Source organism: Neovison vison, chromosome 3, assembly GCF_020171115.1.
Source record: "Neovison vison isolate M4711 chromosome 3, ASM_NN_V1, whole genome shotgun sequence".
NCBI classification, from domain to species: Eukaryota; Metazoa; Chordata; class Mammalia; order Carnivora; family Mustelidae; genus Neogale; species Neogale vison.
Window position 1 is genome coordinate 234,643,245 of NC_058093.1, and position 21,313 is coordinate 234,664,557.

The 21,313-nt window shown below is 48.2% G+C and overlaps 1 protein-coding gene across 12 annotated transcripts in view; it reads right to left on the bottom strand.

Annotated features, from left to right (window-relative positions):
• The window catches only part of KDM2B (lysine demethylase 2B), a 125,660-nt gene that overhangs the window by 98,193 nt on the left and 6,154 nt on the right, over positions 1 to 21,313 (bottom strand). For all 12 annotated transcript variants that reach the window (XM_044244320.1, XM_044244316.1, XM_044244314.1 and 9 more), the window contains one exon: positions 20,760 to 20,806. In XM_044244320.1, the coding sequence (XP_044100255.1) occupies positions 20,760 to 20,806 (47 nt within the window). Of the gene's footprint in view, positions 1 to 20,759; positions 20,807 to 21,313 lie in introns of those variants that run through there.

Sequence of the window (21,313 nt, forward strand, 5' to 3'; positions counted from 1 at the left end):
TTGAGCCCAGCATGGATCTCCACGCTGGGCGTGAAGCCTACTTAAAAAAAAAAAAAAAGGTGGGGGGGAGAAATATGTAAGCTAAAAAAAAAAGAAAGAGAAGAACCAGAAACAGGTAATCACCTTGTTCGAAGCAACTCCAGGAATGAAGAGCAAACTAAACAAAAGAGGCCAGGAAATGACAGCCCCATGGGCAAATATGCACACCCCCCCCCCGTTTTGTATGCCCCCTGAGCTACAGATAGTTTTTACGTGTTGTTTTGTTTTGTTTAATTTGACAAAGAGAGCAAGGGAGCACAGCAGAGGACAGAGAAAGGAAGAAGCAGGCTCCCTGTTGAGCAGAGAGCCCAACTCGGGGCTCGGGCTCAATCCCAGGACCCCAGGATCATTAAACTGAAGGCAGATGCTTAACCAACTGAGGCACCCGGGCGCCCTGGTTTTTATGTTTTTAAGAGGTGGAACATGGGCGGGGGGGTTGTCAAAAGAAGAATACTTTGTGATAGGAAAATGAAACAAAACTCAAATCTCTGGACCCACAGATAAAGTTTTGTATTTTTTTTAAGTCGGTTTTTTGTTTTGTTTTTTAAATCTTATTTATTTATTTGACAGAGAGAGAGAGACAGTGAGAGAGGGAACACAAGGAGGGGGTGGGGGAGAGGGAGAAGCAGGCTTCCCGCCGAGCAGGAAGCCCCATGTGGGGCTCGATCCCAGGACCCTGGATTATGACCAGAGCCAAAGGCAGAAGCTTAACAACTGAGCCACCCAGGCGCCCCTACAGATAAAGTTTTATTAGCACCCAGCCACACTACGGTTCACATAATGTCTCTGGCTCTTTCCACTCTACACCAGGTGAGCTGTAAAGCCGACAGGAAACTGAACGATCAGCAAAGCCCAAAACACTTACTCTCTAGATTTTTCCAGAGAAAGCTTGCCAACCCTTGAACTAGACAAAATCCTCCTGACAATTACATGCTGATGTGAGTACTATTCCCATCTGGTTCGATGCTCTATCCCCAGCTCTGTGCAGAGCTTGCCCTGTAACAGGGCCCAGGGTCAATATTTGTTGAATCAACACACAGTGCCCTTCACATCACAGGAACTGAATAATAAAAGCAGCCCCCTATGCACATAGGAACCCTCGCCTGTTACTATCTTCCGGATTCAGTATCTAATTTTTACAACCACCCCAGACGCGAGGTAGGACTGTCCCTATCTTAGAAATGAGGAAACCAATGCCCCAGAGATGATGGGATTGGCTCAAATCCTCCAGAATATCCTCTACAATTAGAAGAGCTAATGTTTCCAGAGCACAGGCAAGCTCTCCACGCAGCTTATCTTAAGCTAACTGCGGTTCTGTGTGGTAGAACTTCACTTATACCCATTTGATGGATGAGAAAATGAGGCTCAGACAACTAACTAGACCCAAAATGCCCAGTGAATGAGCCGCAGAACTAGAATGTGAAGCCAATTCAATCTAATCCACAGCCCAGGTTCCTATCCCCCCAACTCCCACCCCTGCACCATTGACTTGTGGTCACACGCTAGGATGGAAAAAAAAAATTGCCACCCTCAACAACTGGGACGCGAACAACTCTGTTTCTGCATCGGGAGTGCAGATCCACCAGGGGGCATCCCTGAACTTTGTTGGAAATCCTGGCCTGCTCTGGAAAGCGCTGGCTCCTCCCTAACCAGGGCTCCTGGAACAACAGGTGGGCTCCGGTCAGCTTTTACACTTGATCTTAGCCAAAAGGCCGAGAAGCGATTCCGGTCAGCTTTTAGCGGAAGCCCAGTTGGCAGAGAACCTGCTGTGACAGTGGGGGAGGTGAGAGGGGAACAGAACCCAACCCCTCCCCCTCTCTGGCCAGCCTCCCTAGTCCCTCTGCCTCTCCTCCCAACCCTGGCACAAGGTCCTATGTGCAATGACCCCTGTGCGAGGACTGGGGGATAGGTGGTTGGCAATCACAGCCCTAGCTGCTCCAGCATGCAAGTCAGCCTAGAAAACTTGAGCTCCGTCGCCCCTACCCACACAACAAAAAATTTTTTAAAGATTTTATTTATTTATTTGACAGACAGAGATCACAAGTAGGCAGAGGCAGGCAGAGATGACCTGAGCCAAAGGCAGAGGCTTTAACCCACTGAGCCACCCAGGTACCCCTCCACACAACAAAATTAAGGGATGATTTTGTGGTTCAAATCCTCCCTGAGCCTCAGGCCTCTTAGCTTCTTTGAGTGTATCAGTTTCCCCATCTGTGACCTGGGGACAAAAACAGTAGCTAGCCCATAGGGCTCATCTGAGCCTTAAATGAGACCATGCCCATGAAACACTTCCTTTAAGTGCCCGCAGGCAGGTAGTGTTACAGAATTGGCCGATTTCATCTATAATTACAGGTGGAAAAAGTGAAGCAGTAGAAAGTCAGAGCCACTTAAATCTCCGCCAGCCAGTCCAGCGGACTGACTACTTAAGATCCTAAAACACAATAAGGATGGCTAAACGGGGGTGGAGACGTTTTGGGAGGGGTGGGGGGTGATAAAAATGTCCTAAAATTGACTGGTGGGGGCGCCTGGGTGGCTCAGTGGGTTAGGCCTCTGCCTTCCGCTCAGGTCATGATCTCAGGGTCCTGGGATTGAGCCCCGAATCGGGCTCTCTGCTCGGCGGTGAACCTGCTTCCCCTTCTCTCTGCCTGCCTCTCTGCCTGCTTGTGATCTCTCTCTCTCTCTCTCTCTTTAAAAAAAAAAAAAGAAAGAAAAGAAAAATATTGACTGTGGTGATGTTTGCCCAGCTATGTAGACAGATGGAAAACCACTGATTCGGACATTTTAAATACTTGAATTATATGGTATGTAAATTATATCTTGATAAAGATGTTATTAAATACAAAAACTTGGGCACTAAATGACAAAAAAAATTGGTTTTTCTAAAAGTAACATTTTCTTTCAAAAGTCTCAACTGGGAGCGCCTGGGTGGCTCAGTGCGTTAAAGCCTCTGCTTTGGCTCAGGTCATGATCCTGGGGTCCTGGGATTGAGCCCAAAGTCGGGGGTGGGGGGATCTCTACTCAGTGGGGAGCCTGCTTCTCCCTCTCCCTCCTGCCTGCTGCTCCCCCTGCTTGTACACGCTCTCTCACTCTCTCTCTGACAAATACATAAATAAAATCTTTAAAAATACATAAATAAATAAATGTACATCCTTGAGCGCTAGAAAGGAATGTACCATCGATCCCTGCTGCAACATGGATGAAGCTGAAAGACATGATGCTGAGTGAAAGATGCCAGTGGCCAATGGTCACACGTGGCATGAAGCCATTTATGTACCATGTCCAGAATAGGTAAATCCGGACAGCACGCAAGTAGATTAGCGGGAGCCCGGGGCCAGGCGACAGGAATGAGGGGCGCTAAGGGATAGGAGCTTCCTTTCGGGTGATGAGAATGTTTTAAAACCAACAGAGAAGGGGTGCCTGGGTGGCTCAGTAGGTTGAGCGTCTGCCTTCGGCTCAGGTCATGATCCCAGAGTCCTGGGATCGAGCCCCGCATTGGGCTTCCTACTCAACGGGAAGCCTGCTTCCTCCTCTCCCACTACCCCTGCTTGTGCTTTCTCTCTCGCTCTGTCAAATAAATAAATCAAATCTTTTTAAAAAAAAAAGAACCGATGCACAACATTGTAAATGTACTAAATGTCACTGAATCCTATACCTTAATATGATTAATTTTTGTTATGTGAATTTCACTTCAATAAATTATTTTTCTGGGGCTCCTGGGTGGGTTAAGTGTCCAACTCTTTGATTTCAGCTCAGGTCCTGATCTCAGGGTCTGTGGTCAGGCTCCGAGCTCAGCCAGGAGTCTCCTGGGGATTCTTTCTCTCCCTTTTGCCCCGCACCCCCCCACACACACCTGTGCTCTCTTTCTTAAATAACTAATAAATCTTTTTTTTCTTTTTTTTAAGATTTTATTTATTTGACATACGGAGGTTACAAGCAGGCAGGGAGGCAGGCAGGGTGGTGGGGGGCGGGGGAAGAGCAGGCTCCCTGCCGAGCAGAGAGCCCGATGCGGGGCTCGATCCCAGGACCCTGAGATCATGACCTGAGCGGAAGACAGAGGCTTTAACCCACTGAGCCACCCAGGCGCCCCTCAAATAAATAACTAAATCTTTTTTAAAAAATAATGTTTCAAAGCAATATAAGACATTACTTCCTTTAATCGACCAGAACAAGAACTTACAAACTCTATTATTCCTTTGACAAGTCTCTTCCTCGTGGATCAGGAGCTTGGGCCACTGCCCAGCTCCTCCCTCCACAGAGCCTTCACCGCCTTCTCCTAGTGCCCTTCCCTCCCCGCAGGGAGCTGCTAGGTGCTAGGTGTGTGCCTGGGCTCAGTTCCTCACAACTTAGTTGACTTCCTGATGCAGGCACAGGTGGGGAAACACCGCAGAGAGCCCAGGAAATGATAAACACAATACAGGATGGTAGTGAGATGGTGACCGTCCAGATTTACCAAGAACCTTTGAATAGGATCTTATTTGGAAAAAGGACCTTTATAGAAGTAATTAATGTAAGGATCTCAAGAGGAGATCATCTGGACGCAGGGTGGGCCCCTAAATCCAATCACTAGAGTCCTTAGAAGAAAGTTAAGGTCAAGGGAAAGCCGGAAGCAAAGAGTAAGGAGAGTAGAGTAGTGTTCCTATAAGCCCGGGAAATGCCTAGAGTCACCAAAAGCTAGAAGAGGCAAGGCAGGAGTTTCGTTCAGAGCCTCCAGAAGAAAGGAACCAATGCAGCCACCACCTTGATTTTGGACTTTAGGTTCAGAAACTGAGAGACTAAGTTTCTGTAGTTTTGTTTTTTTTTTTTTAAAGATTTTATTTATTTATTTGCCAGAGACAGAGAGAGAGCGAGCGAGCACAGGCAAAGAGGCAGGCAGAAGCAGGCTCCCTGCCGAGCAAGGAGCCCGATGTGGGACTCGATCCCAGGACACTGGAATCATGACCTGAGCCGAAGGCAGCTGCCCAACCAACTGAGCCACCTAGGCGTCCCTAAGTTTCTGTAGTTTTAAGCCACTCAGTCTCTGGTACCTGGCTTAGCAGCCCCAGAAAACCAATACTAGACAATGGCCACTTCTGGGGCAGAGGGTTATATGGGAACCTGGGTGGCAGGCGCTCATTTCATCATGCTTCTTTAAACCTTTCAGCACATAGAGTACATTCCACATACAAAAACGGATCAAAGGACCGAAATGTTTCAGGTTCCGGTCTTTCTCCATTGCATAAGACCTATAGGCAAAGTACCCAATACCCCAGTGGGCAAGAGAGATAAGATCATCCACCTAAGAAACAGTTGTGGGGGAAAAAAAATGAAACAAAACCATTGCTTTTCATTTAAAAACTGACTTCAAATTCAGACAATTAACACTAGAGGCAAATGAAAGGCCCTTAAGGGTATCAGAGGTACCACGGCATCTCATGGCACAGAAGTTAAGATCTGCACGCAAACAAGATTGTAGGGGCGACTGGGTGTCTCAGCTGGTTAAGGGGTCTGCCTTAGGCTTAGGTCATGATCTCCAGGTTATGGGATCAAGTCCCGCCTCAGGCTCCTTGCTCAGGAACGAGTCCGCTTCTCCCTCTCCCTCTGCCCCTCTACCCTGCTCGCACTCGCGCTCTCTCTCTCTCTCTAAAGTAAATGAATAAAATTTTTAAAATGACAAGATTGAGGCGTCTGGGTGGCTCAGTGGGTTTGGGCCTCTGCCTTCGGCTTGGGTCACAGTCTTGGGGTCCTAGGATAGAGCCCTGTATTAGGCTCTCTGCTGAGCAGGGAGCCTGCTTCCCCCAATCTCTCTCTCTGCCTGCTTGTGATCGCTGTCTGTCAAATAAATTTTAAAAATCTTTTAAAAAAATGACAAGATTGTCTATATAAACCCCTTCTCTTTCAGAACACTTCTGACTCATTAACCTGATTCGCAAACTGTATTGTATTCACAATAAAACTAATGCACAATAAATGTACAATTCTGGGGTGTGTGGGTGGCTCAGATGGTTAAGCATCTGCCTTCAGCTCAGGTCACGATCTGGGATCCTGGGATTAAGCCTCACATAGGGCCTCCCTGCTCAGCAGTGTGTCTGCTTTTTCCTCTCCCTCTACGATCTCTCTCGCTCTCACTGTCTCTCAAGTAACAAATTAAATCTTTGGAAAATAAAATAAATAAATAAATGTACAATTGTGACAACCTGAAAATGGTAAGTCAACACTATTCTATAAAGTTGGTTTTATGTATGATGTCAACTTATATACAACCAAGTCTAAGACTATAATAAAAACATGAAAACAAACCAAAAACAAAAAACCAACAGCCCAAATCTAGTTCTACAAAATCCCCTTGAAGGGGGATGGGGGTGAGCCTGGTGGTGGGTATTGTGGAGGGCACGTATTGCATGGAGCACTGGGTGTGGTGCACAAACATTTTAGAACACTGAAAAAATATAAAATTAAATTAAATTTTTTTTAAAAATCCCAGAGGGGTGCTTGGGTAGCTCAGTAGGTTAAGCATCTGCCTTCAGCTCAGGTCATGATCTCAGCGTCCTGGGATCAAGTCCTGCATTGGGGGTCCCTGCTCAGTGGAGAGTCTGCTTCTGCCTCTCCCTTTGCTGATCCCCCTGCTTGCGTTCTCTCTCTCTCTCTCTCTCTCTCTCAAATAAATAAACAAAATCTTTTAAAAATAAGTAAGTAAATAAAATTTAAAAACACATGTGGGGGTGCCTGGATGGCTCAGTTGGGTTAAGTGCCCGACTCTTGATTTCAGCTCAGATCATGATCCTAGGGTTGTGAGATCAGACCTACATCAGGCTCTACACTCAGCCCAGAGTCTGCTGGAGAGTCTCTCTCCCTCTTCCTCGGCCTCTCCCATTCATGATCTCTCTCTAAAATAAATCTTTAACAAAAAAGGTAAAAACACAAAGGAAAAACCAAAAGTACGGAGTCAACTGAGGTGACCCATATAAAACATGGGAGGCATAGACGGCATAGCTCCGCGTTGGTTCCCTCCTCTCCCTGGCCTAGCTCTACTTCTCTCTATCCCACTAACAGGCTTACCTCAAGAGCTCTGTGGTTGAACTGTGTCCCCCAAAAGAAATGTGCAAGTCCTAACCCAAGACACCTACAAACGGGCACTATCTGGAAGTAGGGTCTTCGCAGTTGTGATCAAGCTACAGTGAGGTCAGGAAGGATGAAGGTGGGCCATTAGCCAATTCCGGTGTCCTTATAAGACAAGGGAAACTTGGACGGAAACACACATAGGAAACAGCCACGTGAAGATGGCGCCAGATGATGGAACATGTAGCCACAAGCCAACAAACGTCAGAGAAGCCAGAAGCTACCAGAAGTGGGAGGAGGCTCCGAAGAATTCTCACCTAGAGCCTTTCGAGAGCGCCCAGCCCTCCCAGCACCTAAATTTCAGACTTCTGGCCTCCAGGATGATGAGAGAATACATTTCTGTGGTTTTAAGCCACCTGGACTGTGGTGCTATGGCAGCTCCGGCAAACAAGAAGGCTGACCAGAAAATGACTGGGTAACCCCACAGGGCTCCCTAAACATCCCTGAAGGCCGAGAAAGGCTTACCCACACCTGGCCTCCCCCATGGGGCCTAGTACAAGGTGTTACAGGACAGACACGATACAGAACTGTGCTGTTGACCAGAAGCTTCGCAAAGAGAAAATGGCATCCACGGGGGACATCACACCGCTCCATCCTCGACCGGCTTGTGTCTTATCTCTCCCCACTACTACACTGTCAGCATCATAAGGGAAGAGTTCTGGCTCACGACTCTAACCCGCGGATCTAAAACGGAGAGCCTGGCCCACAGCAGGAGCTCACTAAATATTTGTGGGATGAGTAAGTCACGTCAGGTGTTTTTCGATCCTAAGTTTTTCCTAGCATGGGACATAGGACCTCACATAGAAATGACAGCTGAACTGGAGAAGTGACCTGGGGGTACCTGGAGGTGGGTACGTGTAACGCTTTCCGTTCTAGAGAAGATAAAGCCCCCACAACCTGGAAAGAAGCATCTGGAAATCCCTAATACTCGGGAGCCCCATCGGTGGCACAACCGTGGCTGAACACAGAAGGATGTGGGTGAGAGAGGCCTGTTCTTTCTTTTCTGAACACAAACCAGGCTTCCAGCCCCCCACCCCCACCCCATCACAATCCCCAGGGCTCTCGACACACCCTCGTTTCCCTCTGCTCTTGGCCAGATGCACGTCCCCAGTTGACCCCACCTCAGCCTGCCCTGTCCTCACATGGAAAGCGAAGTCAAGGCCTGGTATGGTCTGACCAGTGAGGAGCCTTTGGGGCTGATGGGAGAGTAAGGGTGTACAGGGAAGAGGCCCAAGGATGGGAGAGACAGACGGACTATATCTGGCGTGCAAGGTCAAGACACTTGGTTCTAAGAATAGCTTTCTTGGTGCGCAGGGAGCTCTGTCCAGCTCCCCAGGTGTCCTGGACACCATAGCCTGTGGGAGGGGTTGAAGCGGGAAGAAAGGGAGGGGGAAGGGAAGTCTGTTCTTTTAGGTGCCTGGGCTCCATAAACCTAAACCCCCAGGAAAACACAACTGTACCAGTAGCCAGAAAATGAAACTCTGCTGGGTTCCAGCCCCAGGTGGCAGCGAGAGGGGCAGAAATGATAATGTACTTCGTGGGGAGGCAGAACGATGTTGGTCAAAGCCACCACTGGCTCAGGAGTCTGAGATAAGGGAAATGGTGGATAAGGGGTAATCAGCCACCAAATGACAAAGGACGAGAGCACGAGCCCATCACCACTTTGCAGCCTCTAACACAATAACAAAGCTACACATCAGACAGAGAGAGAGTTGACCTGACATTATGTGCCTCCTGATGGAAGAGTAGAACATCATCTATGAAGCAGTCTTGCTAGGAAGAATGAATGAATAAATGAATGAGTGCATTTTTATGCAGAGAGAAAGACGGACTCTGAATTTGATAGATCATTTCCATCTAAATGCCAACCTACAGAAACTACCCAGGACAGAGGAACACTGACCACTCCAAAGGAATGCTATGGGCAAAATCCAGACAATGGAAAAACCAGGTCAAAGAATCCAACTTCAGATTGGCTGGAGGTGGTGGGAGGGCCAGAGATTACAAGAGACTTAAAAGCTATCCCAACCAATCGCAGCGTAAAGACTGTGTTTACATTCTAACTCTCAGAATCAGGAAAAGAAAAGGGAAAAGAAGTAACATGTATGCTAATGTGAAACTGGACATTTGCACAATAAATGTGGATATTTACTCACGTTATTTATTTTTTAAGTTGTTTTTTTTTCCTTTATTAAGTAAGCTCCACGCCCACTGTGGGGCTTGAACTCACGACCCCAAGATCAAGAGTTCCATGCTCTACCAACGGAGTCAGCCAGGTGCCCTGATATTTACTCATTTTAAGGAATTACTGTTTTTGATTTTTTTTAATTTTTCTTTAAGGATTTTTTTATTCCTTTATCCAACAGGCAGAGATCACAAGTAGGCAGAGAGAGAGAGAGAGAAGGAAGCAGGCTCCCCACGGAGCAGAGAGCCCGATGTGGGGCTCCATCCCAGGACCCTGGGATCATGACCAGAGTTGACGGCAGAGGCTTCAACCCACTGAGCCACCCAGGTGCCCCAAGGAATTACTGTTTTTAAAAGACTAGGTGTGATAACACTATTGTGACTATGGTTTTAAAAATCCCTTCTCGTTTAGAACTATATACCAAAAACTTTACGGATGAAACAGTATGATGCCTAGATATGCCGGAAACATCACAGGATAGGAAGTGGGCGGACGTATGCAAGGGGCAGGTGTGGGGGCTGGGTGCTGAGTCCACGGGAATGCATTATTACTTTCTGTCTACTCATTCCTTTTCAAAATTCTCTCCAGCAAAAAGGATTTTTATAAATCCCAGCTCTGTTACTCACTCCGCGGCTTCGGGGCCTCAAATACCCTTTCTAGACTTGGAGGGTGTTTATTTGCAAAAGGGGCCCATTGATGCAAGACAACCCAGCACAGTTTCTGGCATATGGTAAGGTCTGCAACACGCTTCACCACCTGCCACTGTGCTGGTTTGAAATGCGGTGTCCAGACCAGACAGACAGGGAAAGGGAGCTCTTTCCCCTGCCCCATAGATGGACTTCTCAGGCACTTTTGAGTTTAACCCCAAAGACACAGCCCCATAACAGAGTCTTTCATTCTATCTGGAAGAACCACACCAGAGGCACCGGTGCCTGGCTTGTTTGTTGCTCGGTCAGCGATGGCCCACAGGAGGCCACGCAATGAGCGGTGGATGCCTCTGGGGCACCCGGGACAGTGCCAAGAGCCCTGGACTGTGTTCCAGTCCCAGCAACCCTCACTGACCCTGTTCCCGGCCTCAGTTGCTTTGTGTGCAAAAGCCAGGAAGAACTGACCTTTATACTTCTGTTTTCACCGCCATACAACTCTTTCTTCAAACAGAAGCTTCGACAAGAGCCAAAGGCATAAATAAAAACAGGCAGCTCAGGTTGGAGGAGGCGGCGGGGAGGGGAGATAGCTTTCAGAACCCAGATCCGGATTCCAGGGATTTCCTTTTGAAAACCACTGGGTTAGGTCTTTTTTAGGTCCTCTTCCAGGACCGACACATTGATGTTTAGCCTCGTTCTCAAATACTCAGATCAGATCCCTTAACCGTGAACTTGGAAGAAGTTGGCGGGAGACGAGACCCCGAGGCTTGCCCCAGGGGTCACTGGGGACACTGGGGCCTGCCAGTCCTTTTCAGTCTGAGCTGGGAGATTAAGAATTAGCCCTCCATCTTCTCAGGTTCCCAGTCGGGTCTGCCACTGATGGCAAAGGAGAGCCGGGCCTAAGTGCCAGGTGTCTGAGCAGGAAGCTCAGGGAGGAGGTATGTGCCCCCAAGGGACAAAAGGGACAGACGAGCGCTAAGAATGGAATGTGGCCCTCCACGCTCTGGGGAGCAGCCATCCCTGGACCAGGTGACAGGGACAAGCTGCCCTTCGGATCCTTCAAGGGACCCAGCGCCCTGCAACTCTCGGGCTCCTGAAGTCAATGGGTTACAGGAGAAATTTTCCACATTGAGCAGTGCCTGGCATTCCTAAGTAGGCCAGCAGCTCAGCCCCCCACCCCCTTTCTTTCTCCTCCCCCCATCTCATTGGTGCTCTGGGCTCACGGGCTACACACGCATCCAACAAATTCCAGCTGCAGAAATTAATCCGTGGCCCCATGGCCCTTGCTTTGAAGGCCCCATCCCTCAGCTCCAAGAACTGTGGGCTCAGAGCCGGGAAGAGGCTGCTGAAAGTCACCTTGAACGCTGATATAAGGCATACACGGGCGATGATCCCAAACTGCTGCTGAGCCCACTCTTTGGAGACTGTCCCCCACCATCCATCTCCGTCTTCCTCCAGTTTCTGGATTGGTTTTTTATTCTGCTCCTTCCTTTTTATTCTGCTACCCATTTCACAGAGGTAGTGTGAACGCACAAAAGCACTGGACACAGTTCAAAGCTCACTCCACTCTCTCGTAGCAGGGAGGCCTTGGGGATGTACAGCCCCAAAGTTCCCTGGGTCTCCGTTTCCTCATCTCTAAGGTGGAGAAAAACCTTATCCCAGGTATAGCCCTCAGTTTCCTCACTGTGCAACGAGATGCTTGCAAAGGTCGCTGGGTTCTCCCTAAGCACTGATATCTTCTGGCTCCAGACCGTTGAATCTTCAGAAATGGTCCCCAGGACACATCACGTGCCAGGATGTCCTGTGCCCTGGGTTCAAGACCCTGCCTGAAGCTCACAGACAGATGAGCAGAAGACACAAACCCAGACTAACAAAGTGGGGTTAAACCCAGTCAGCCAAGAAAACCCAAAAGACATCCGGGCCAAAACCAAGAAAGAGCTCTAGATTATAAGACGCTGGGAGCCAGCCACAGTTCTGTGCAGAAGTTAAGAGAACAGCTCCGTGTCCAAACAGATATGAGCATAAATCTCAGCGATTCCACACACTAGCTCTCTGACTGTGGACAAGTCACTCTGGGCCTCAATTTGACATTGATGGAATGGGGATAGCGAGAAACCCAGTTTTATACGGATCAGATGAAATAATATGGGAGGGGTCCCCGGCTTATAAAATCTAAGCAGCTAATGTTAGTGATTCCAGTCTAAGGAGTTACCCCACAGGGGAGTGATTCCTATTACGTAAACAGGGGGCAGACGCAACTTCAGTTCCCCAAGGCCCAAACACAGTCAAGATTTTGATTTCAGAACACTGGCTTTGCAGGAAAAGGGAAATAGGACAAAAAACCAGTGAGCTGGGTGTTCATCTTAAAGAGAAAAAAAAAAGGAAACACAACTGAACCCCTCTGGACCCCTCCTTCCTTCGAGCTCAGGAGCCTCAGCTCTCCTGACCTCCTGCACCCCCCGACCCCGCTTGCATCTCTGTTCTGCGAGGTGAATGCCTCTTGTCGATCCAGCCTGAATTTCTCTCCTGAGCTCCATTCAGTGCGGCCAGAAAGGAGCCCATACACACCACCCCCCACTCTTCCTCTGAGTTTGCGTTACAAGCATCACTTTCTCCCAACCTCAGAAATTCAAACCACATTTGAATCTGAGATGCCATCTGCTGTATGGGCAACTCGCAAGTCCCTTCTCTCCAGGCCTCATTTTTTACCACCTGTGAAAGGGGAAAGCAAGACTAGAGGAAATTGGGGCACCTGGGTGGCTCAGTGGGTTAAGCCTCTGCCTTCGGCTCAGGTCATGATCTCAGGGTCCTGGGATCGAGCCCCGCATCGGGCTCTCTGCTCAGCAGGAAGCCCGCTCCCCCCTCCCCGCCCCTGCTTCTCTGCCTACTTGTGATCTCTGTCAAATAAATAAATAAAATCTTAAACAAACAAACAAACACTAGGGGAAGTCTAAGAACTTCTCTGGGGTTTACAATGTAAAATGTCTATGATTTTATTTTTATTCTTTTTTAAAGATTTTATTTATTTATTTGACAGAGAGATCACAAGCAGGCAGAGAGAGAGGAGGAAGCAGGCTTCCTGCTGAGCAGAGAGCGGGGCTCGATCCCAGGACCCTGAGATCATGACCCAAGCCGAAGGCATCGGCTTAACCACTGAGCCACCCAGGTGCCCCAAATGTCTATGATTTTATTTTATTTTTTTTTTAAGATTTTATGTATTTATTTGACAGAGAGAAATCACAAGTAGATGGAGAGGCAGGCAGAGAGAGGGAAGCAGGCTCCCTGCTGAGCAGAGAGCCCGATGCGGGACTCGATCCCAGGACCCTGAGATCATGACCTGAGCCGAAGGCAGCGGCTTAACCCACTGAGCCACCCAGGCGCCCCATGTCTATGATTTTAAACCAATTTTTAGAAAAGGTCTGGAGGCCAGTCAGCTATGGTTGATTTGTAAGCAGTGGAGAATTTACTAAGCACCGCAGGTCAAGGGCACGCACATGTCTGGTGAGCCTCCTTCACCAGACACAACACAGACACAGAGGAGGAGGAGAAAGTCAAGGAACAGAAGCATGAGGAAATGCCCAGAGCTGGGTTCAGATCCGAACTCAACCACCTGCCCTGTGGGTTGTCCTGTCTGAGCCTCGGATCCCCCACTGGGGTAGTGAACAGTCACACTTAATTTATATGATTACTGTTGAGGACAAAATGAGGTCATATAGTAAACATACAGTAAAAGATAGGTGATGATTACTATAATTGATGAATAAATGAATAGTGAATGAGGCGATTTGTTGTGAAGATTCTTCAAGAGAAGAGGCCAAAGAAAACATCAGTTCGCTTGGGTATCCTTGTTAGGAGAAATACAGTAAAGAGGGGGCGCCTGGGTGACTCAGTCCGTGAAGCATCTGCCTTTGGCTCAGGTCATGATCTTGGGGTCCTGGGATGGAGCCCCACACAAGGCTCCCTGCTCAACAGGAAGTCTCCTTCTCCCTCTCCCTCTCCCCCTCCCCACAGCTCACGTACTCTGTCTCACTCGCTCTCAAATAAATACGTAAAATCTTTAAAAAAAGAAATACGATTAAAAAGAGAATAAACAGGACACCATGGCTGTAAGCCATCCCTCAGTGACATAATGGTGGAGAGGGTCTAGGGACCCAGCCCTTTATGGATATGTCCTCTTGGAAGGTTTACAGCATCTTTAGAGGCAACTAGAATTCTTTCCCAGTCTCCCCATCGCCCCAGCTCCCAGCCCACAAACGTGAAAACATCCCAGGCTTCCTAAATGAATTATCTGGGGTTGAGAGTATTGGTTGTGGGATGGGGGGAGTTGCTTAGGGGACATTCACATTAGAGCATCCAGAAACAGACCCACACAACTGCAGTCACTGACTTATGCCAAAGACAACATTTTGGTGCTGTGAGGAGAGGATGTTTTTCTTTTTTCTTTTTTTTAAAGATTTTATTTATTTCACAGAGAGAGAGACAGCTAGAGAGGGAACACAAGCAGGGGCAGAGGGAGAGACAGGCTTCCCGCTAAGTAGGGAGCCTAATGTGGGGGGCTCGATCCCAGGACTCTGGGATTATGACCTGATCCCAAGGCAGAGGCTTAACGACTGAGCCACCCAGGGGCCCCAGAGGGTATTTTCTCAATAACTGTACTGGGATCAACTGGATTCTCAACCCCCATCTCGTACCAAACACAAAAACCAATTCCAGATAAACTATAAATCTCAATGTGGAAATTCAAACAAGAAAGCTTTTTTGAGAAACATTTTCTAACCCTTGAGTGTCCAAACATTTCTTAAGATACAAAACAAGCACACAAAAAAGACCCAAATGGCCTATGTTAAAACAAAGAACGTCTGCTCATTCAAAGACACCTTTGGGAGTGTGATAAGGAGTAAGAGGTGATTTTGGAACATACTATCATATCCAGAACACATCAAGAAACTTTATGTTATGGGCTGAGTTGTGTCCCCTAAAATTTCTATGTTGAGGTCCTAACCTCCAGGACCTCCAAATGTAATTATATTTGAGAACAGTCTTTAAAGAGGTAATTAAGTTAAGATAAGGTCTTTCGGGGTAGGCCCTAATCCGACAAGACGGATGTCTTTATAGGACGAAATTAGGTCACAGAAAGTGAGAGGGAAGACCATGGTGCAGACATACGGCGACTACAGCCATCTACAAGCCAAGGACAGAGGCCTTTGGAGAAAGCAACCCTATAAGACCTCCATCTTGGACTTCTAGCTCCAGAATTGTGAGCAAATAAACCCCTGTTGTCTAAATCATCCAGTCTGTGCTACTTTGTTGCAGCGGCCCTAGCCAGTTAATTCACCTTACACTCAACAGAAGACAACCCAACAAAATAATGGAAAAAAGACTCGATCAGAGAGTTCACAAGAGTATATCCAACTAGCAAGCAAACATATGAACGGAGCTCAATTTCATGCGGGAAGAAAGGCAAACTAAAACCACCATGCGATATACCAACATAGCAACAGGACTAAAATGAACAGGATGGAAACACGAACTCTCGGAGAGAATGTGGCTCAATCAGAACCAGACCCTTGCCTGCGGGCAATGACCTGACGGTGTCCACTAAAACTGAACATATGCGCTTCCCTGTGACCCAGGCAATTCCACGCTCAGGCATATGCCCCACAGAAATGCATCCCTGTGTTCCCCAAAAGCCACGTTCTAGAGTGTTCACAGCAGCACGAGACATAGAAAACTGGCAGCTATCCGTGATCCCATTAATAGCAGTGAATAAACACGTTGTGAAATAATCACATAACAGAAAACCACAGCAGTGAAAATAAACCATCTACAACTACACACAATAATCTGGAAGACTCATAAACACCAAGGTGAGCAAAAGAAGCAGAAACGACAAGAGGTCACCTGTGGGATTCTGCTGTCATAACGCAGGAAAAGGCAAAAGTCATCCACGCTGGTAGCAGTCAGGGTGACGGCAGAGGGCACAGACGGCATGGGAACATGGGGGTAGATTCTGGGGTGCCGGATACCGTAATATGTTCAGTTTGTTAAAATTAATCGCGCTGTATCATTACCATATGTGCACTTTTCTATATGTAAATTATACTTCAATAAAAAGCTTTTATTTTAAGTGTACAGTGTCCTAAAAATGGAAAATGCCTTTTTTTTTTTTAAAGGCGAGGAGCTAAGAACGGAGACCAGGTGCCTGAATTCCCAGGAGGCATATAAATAGGGCTGATACAGAAAAGCCCGATGTTAGGGCATCAGAGGAGAATCTGGAGCCTCAGTCTCCATAGCTGGCTCCTTCTCGAATAGCTGCCTCCCAAGATTCGAGGCCTGGGGAGGGAGGCTTGGAAGACAGAGGCTGAGATCATATGCTGACCACATATGCGGTCCATTTCCATAACAGGCACATTTATGCCATCCAGCAACCCCACAGTGTCACCCCTTCCCCGCTCCCAGATCACTTGCTTGTGCTGCAGCAGACCCGGGTTGTACTAAACCTGCCAGAGCCAATCCAGAGACCCTTGATGGAATCACTGGTAGATGTGGCAAGAGAGGCCCTGAGCTGGCAGGAAAGAAGTAGAGAGCTGCTGGCTCCCCATCTTTGCCAGCCCATGGGGAGAAGCTAGCCCAAGAATGAAGCAGAAAGTAGAAGCAAAAGAGGGAAGCAGAACAGAAAAATGAGAGTCAACCTCTCGAGATCTTGGAACACCTAGATCAAGAGGTTCCTGAAGGTCACACCCTACATTTATTATGTAAGCCGGTCAATTCTGTTTTGCTTAAGCCAGCTTGAGTTACATCTGCCATTTATGTCACTATGAAGTACACGTGTCCTTTCACTGCTCCCCAGAAGCCCGTGTGCCCTCTCAGAGACTAAAATGGGCATAGTAGGGAGGCCTGGATGGCTCAGTCAGTGAAGCATCTGCCTTCAGCTCAGGTCACGAACCCAGGATCCTGGGGTCAATCGAGCCCCGCACTGGGCAGCAGGGAGTCTGCTTCTTCTCTGTCTCCCTTTGCGCCTCCCCGTGCTTGCTCGCGCTCTCTCTCTCTCTCTCTCTCTATCTCAAATAAATAAATAAATAATCCTTTTAGAAATAAATAAATAAATAAATGAACTAAAATGGGCTTAATAACTCTCCATGCTAACTGCACCCCTCCTAATGTCAGAACACAGTACACCTTCCAAACCACTTCAATACCCACCAATCCATTCCATCGTCACAGAAATGCCAAGCGAGACAGGGTGCAGGTATCACTACCCCATTTTCCTTGCCATCCCAGACTTTTCGAGAACTGGCAAGGATGTCTGAACCATCTAATTGCGTCCTCTTGCTCCAACAACCAAAAGAAAGGCACAAAGAAAGTAGCAGCAGCCAGCATACGACTAGAGTATAGTAAAACTTCGCAGAGCTTTTAAGTTCCTCAAAAGGGCCAAGAGCATCATGATGAAGACTCTGATATTGCCTGAACCTGACTTGAGAATCTGGCTTTCGTCCCTACGCATAAAGGGAATCCCATCAGATCCGCATCCTGTCATATAAACAAATAACATCGGGGACCACTCACCAAGTACCCATCAGCCAATGTAATGCTAATAAGCCTTCATTCAATCTCATCCTCTTTTTTTTTTTTTTAAAGATTTTATTTATTTATTTGACAGAGAGAGATCACAAGTAGGCAGAGAGGCAGGCAGAGAGAGAGAGAGAGGAAAGCAGGCTCTCCACTCAGCGGAGAGCCCGATGCGGGACTCGATCCCAGGACCCTGGGATCATGACCTGAGCCGAAGGCAGCGGCTTAACCCACTGAGCCACCCAGGCGCCCCAATCTCATCCTCTTTTGAGGTAGATTCTGCTACTAGCTCCATTTTGCAGATGTGAAAACTGAGGCTTAAAGTAACCGGCTTGCCCCAAATCAGTCAGCTGGCAGAGCTAGGCCTCAGACTGAGGCTGTCCAACAGCAAACGCCCTGGGTAGGGCTGAGGCACTAAAATGGGTTGTTGTGGGGCGCCTGGGTGGCTCAGTGGGTTAAAGCCTCTGCCTTCGGCTCGGGTCATGATCCCAGGGTCCTGGGATCGAGCCCCGCATCGGGCTCTCTGCTCAGCAGGGAGCCTGCTTCCTCCTCCCTCTCTCTCTGCCTGCCTCTCTGCCTACTTGTGATCTCTATCTGTCAAATAAAATAAATAAAATCTTAAAAAATAAATAAATAAATAAAATGGGTTGTTTTGCCAAGACTTAACTTTGGGGTCCATCGTTCCATCTTCTGCACAGTGTTGGGAAGTCTGCCCCTTCTGCTCTGATGTTCATCTCCTTCAGTTTTCTAGGATCCAGCTTTACCTAAGATTCCACCACCCACCATCACCAGCATCTCCTTCTAGCCCATGGGTCCTCCCTTCCGAGTACCTGGGGTCAATTATTCCAGCTGGATTATCTGACACAACCCCTGACCAGCCAGCTGTCTTCACCCCACACGGCCACCCGAGTCGGCTTTTATGAAACTTAAATCATATCACACCACTTCATCCCCTCTAGGATGGCGATCCTCAAAAAGACAGGCAATAACGAGCTTTGGCGAGGATGTGGAGAAATCCGAGCCCTCGTACGTTGCTAATGGGAATACAAAATGGCCAACTGCTTTGAAAAAGTCTGGCAGTTCCTCAGGTTAAATATAGTTACCATATGACCCACTTACCCAGGTATGGACCCAAGAGAAAGGAAAATGTATGTCCGCACAAAAACTCGTACACAAGTGCTCACGGCAGCCTTATTCCATCACATAAGAGATGGAAACAACCAAAACGCCCATCACCTGGCGAACGGATAATCAAGACGGGGTGGATACACGCACGTCCAGTGGAATCTTGTTCGTTCATAAAAGAGAACGAAGCCCAGGCCCCACTTGTCACATAGATGAACCTCAAAACCGGGAGGCTGAGGGAAAGAGGCCAGTCACAAAAGCCACACGGTGCGTGATTCCACTTAACACGAGACGTCCAGAATAGACAAACCCACAGAGGCAAAAAGCATACCCCTGGTTGTCGGGGGTTGACTGTGTAGGTGACGCACGTTCTGAAATCCCATCGTGGTGACGGCCGCATGACACCGTACATGCACTCAGGCCACTGAGCTGCACACTCTAGAGTGGTTCAAGACAGAGCTTCCTGCTGTATGAATTTTATGTCAATTTATTTTTTTTTCAATTTAAAAAAAAATTTTTTTTAAAGATTTTATTTATTTATTTGACAGAGAGAAATCACAAGTAGGCAGAGAGGCAGGCGGGGGGGGGGGGACGCAGGCTCCCTGCTGAGCAGAGAGCCCAATGCGGGACTCGATCCCAGGACCCTGGGATCATGACCCGAGCCGAAGGCAGCGGCTTAACCCACTGAGCCACCCAGGCGCCCGAATTTTACGTCAATTTAAAAAAATTTTTTTTCACCCTCTCCCAAAGAAAATGATCGGATAGCTTAGTGAACCCCGTTGCCCTCCTTTAAAACTCCCCATTGGCTTCCCATCACACCAGGCATCCACCCCAAATTCTCTGCCAGGGCCTCTAAGGCCCCACATGGCCCCAGCCCTGTGACCTCCTCCCTCTCCTTCTATTTACCCCCTTACTCCTACTCTCCCCCTACCTCCTGGCCTTCACCCTGGCCTGTCCCTCAATCTGGCACGTTCTTTCCCACAGCTGGCTTCTCATCAGTCAAGTCTCTGTCCAAATGTGTAAACACACACACACACACACACACACACACGACCTCTCTGACCACCTCATTTGAAATACAGCTCCCAGGGGGTCCTGGGTTCCTCAGTTGGTATCCTATTAAGCATCGGCTCCTGATTTTGGCTCAGGTCATGACCTCAGGGTAATGAGACAGAGCCCCAAGCAGGGCTCTGCACTGGGCATGGAGTCTGCTTGAGATTCTCTCTCTCTCTCCCTCTCCTTCTGCCCCTCCCCCACCTACAGGAGCACACGTGCGCTCACGCGCTCTCTAAAAACACAAATAAAAATTTAAAAACAAAATAAATACAGCTCCCATCAATAGCCCATCAATAGCCCATCAACAGCTCCATCCCAATATTCTGCTTTATCTCTTCATAGGCCTAATGACCTTCCAAAAAGATACAGACTTTTTAAAAAAACTGTTTACTTCTCTGTTGCCTTGTCACTCCAAGCAAGAGGAAAGGGATCTGGTCTGTCACGCCCACAGCTCTGAACGTGCCTGCCATGAAGGAGCTAATTAAGAAACACCTCCGGAAAGAATGGGTTTATCCAAGGACTTCCGTAACACCTGAAATGCCACCTGCTACCTGGTCAGGTGTCCAGACCCCTAAGGGATCAGCCACACTCTGCAGGTGCTCAGGGAGTTAACGAGCATTTTCCGGTTAGAGTGGCAAACCCCACCCTAGACTTGTCTAGAACCCCAAGGAAGCAGGAAAAATGATCCCGCCCCTGGAAGTCTGAAAGTCTTTCAGGGGTCACCAAGCACCCAGTGTTTACCCAGCAACCCACAAACAAACGCAAAGGAGAGATCTAAGATTGTGTTGCTGATGGAGGCTAGGGTCCAAACTGGCCTCATAAAACCGCGCACTGGCAAACACCCTTCCATACGGTTTCTCACGACTGTGCAATCTGACCTGTTCTCCAGAACAAGACGGTTGCAGCTCGCACCTGCTCCTGCCTCTTCCCACGGGGACTTTCTTTTCAGGGGCAGTTAAAAATCTAAACAGGCGGGTGGTAGAGACCTCCTGCCCCTTGTCCTCCCTACCTTTGGCATCTCTGAGCTGCTCACACAGCAAGCAACTTACCCACTAGGAGTTTGACATCTCGGACTGTGAAATCGGGGTCAGGCATCCTGGAAAAAGAGGAGTACAGGCGTTTGCTGAGAGGCCAGAGACAACAGAGTTCGACCCAACTCTGGGGGCCGGGGAAGGCCATTTTCCAAGAGGGTTTTCGCTCTTCCTTGCTCTCAGTTTGGGAACCCAAAATGACAACATCCAGAGGGAGAGTGATAGACCAGTCAATGTCCCAAGGGAGGGTCACTCTCCAACCCCTGAGTTCTTTCCTCATCCCGGTAGGCAAGCCAACCCCCTCACTCTCCCCGATATGAACTCAACACTGCTGCAGAAAAGATGCGACACCCACCGTCCACCCCACTCTTCAGGGGAAGACTGAATTGTGGTGTCAAGGGTAAGTCCCAGAGCTGGGCATTCAAACACCTGCATTCTTTTAGGGTGGGCAGCTCTCTGTGTCTCTTCTTCTAGCAAACACTCGCCATAAAAGGAATTGTATGGAGGGCTGCAGAGATCCCTTTAAGCTCAAAGGGGGAAAAAAAAAAAAAAAGACACACATCATTCCAATT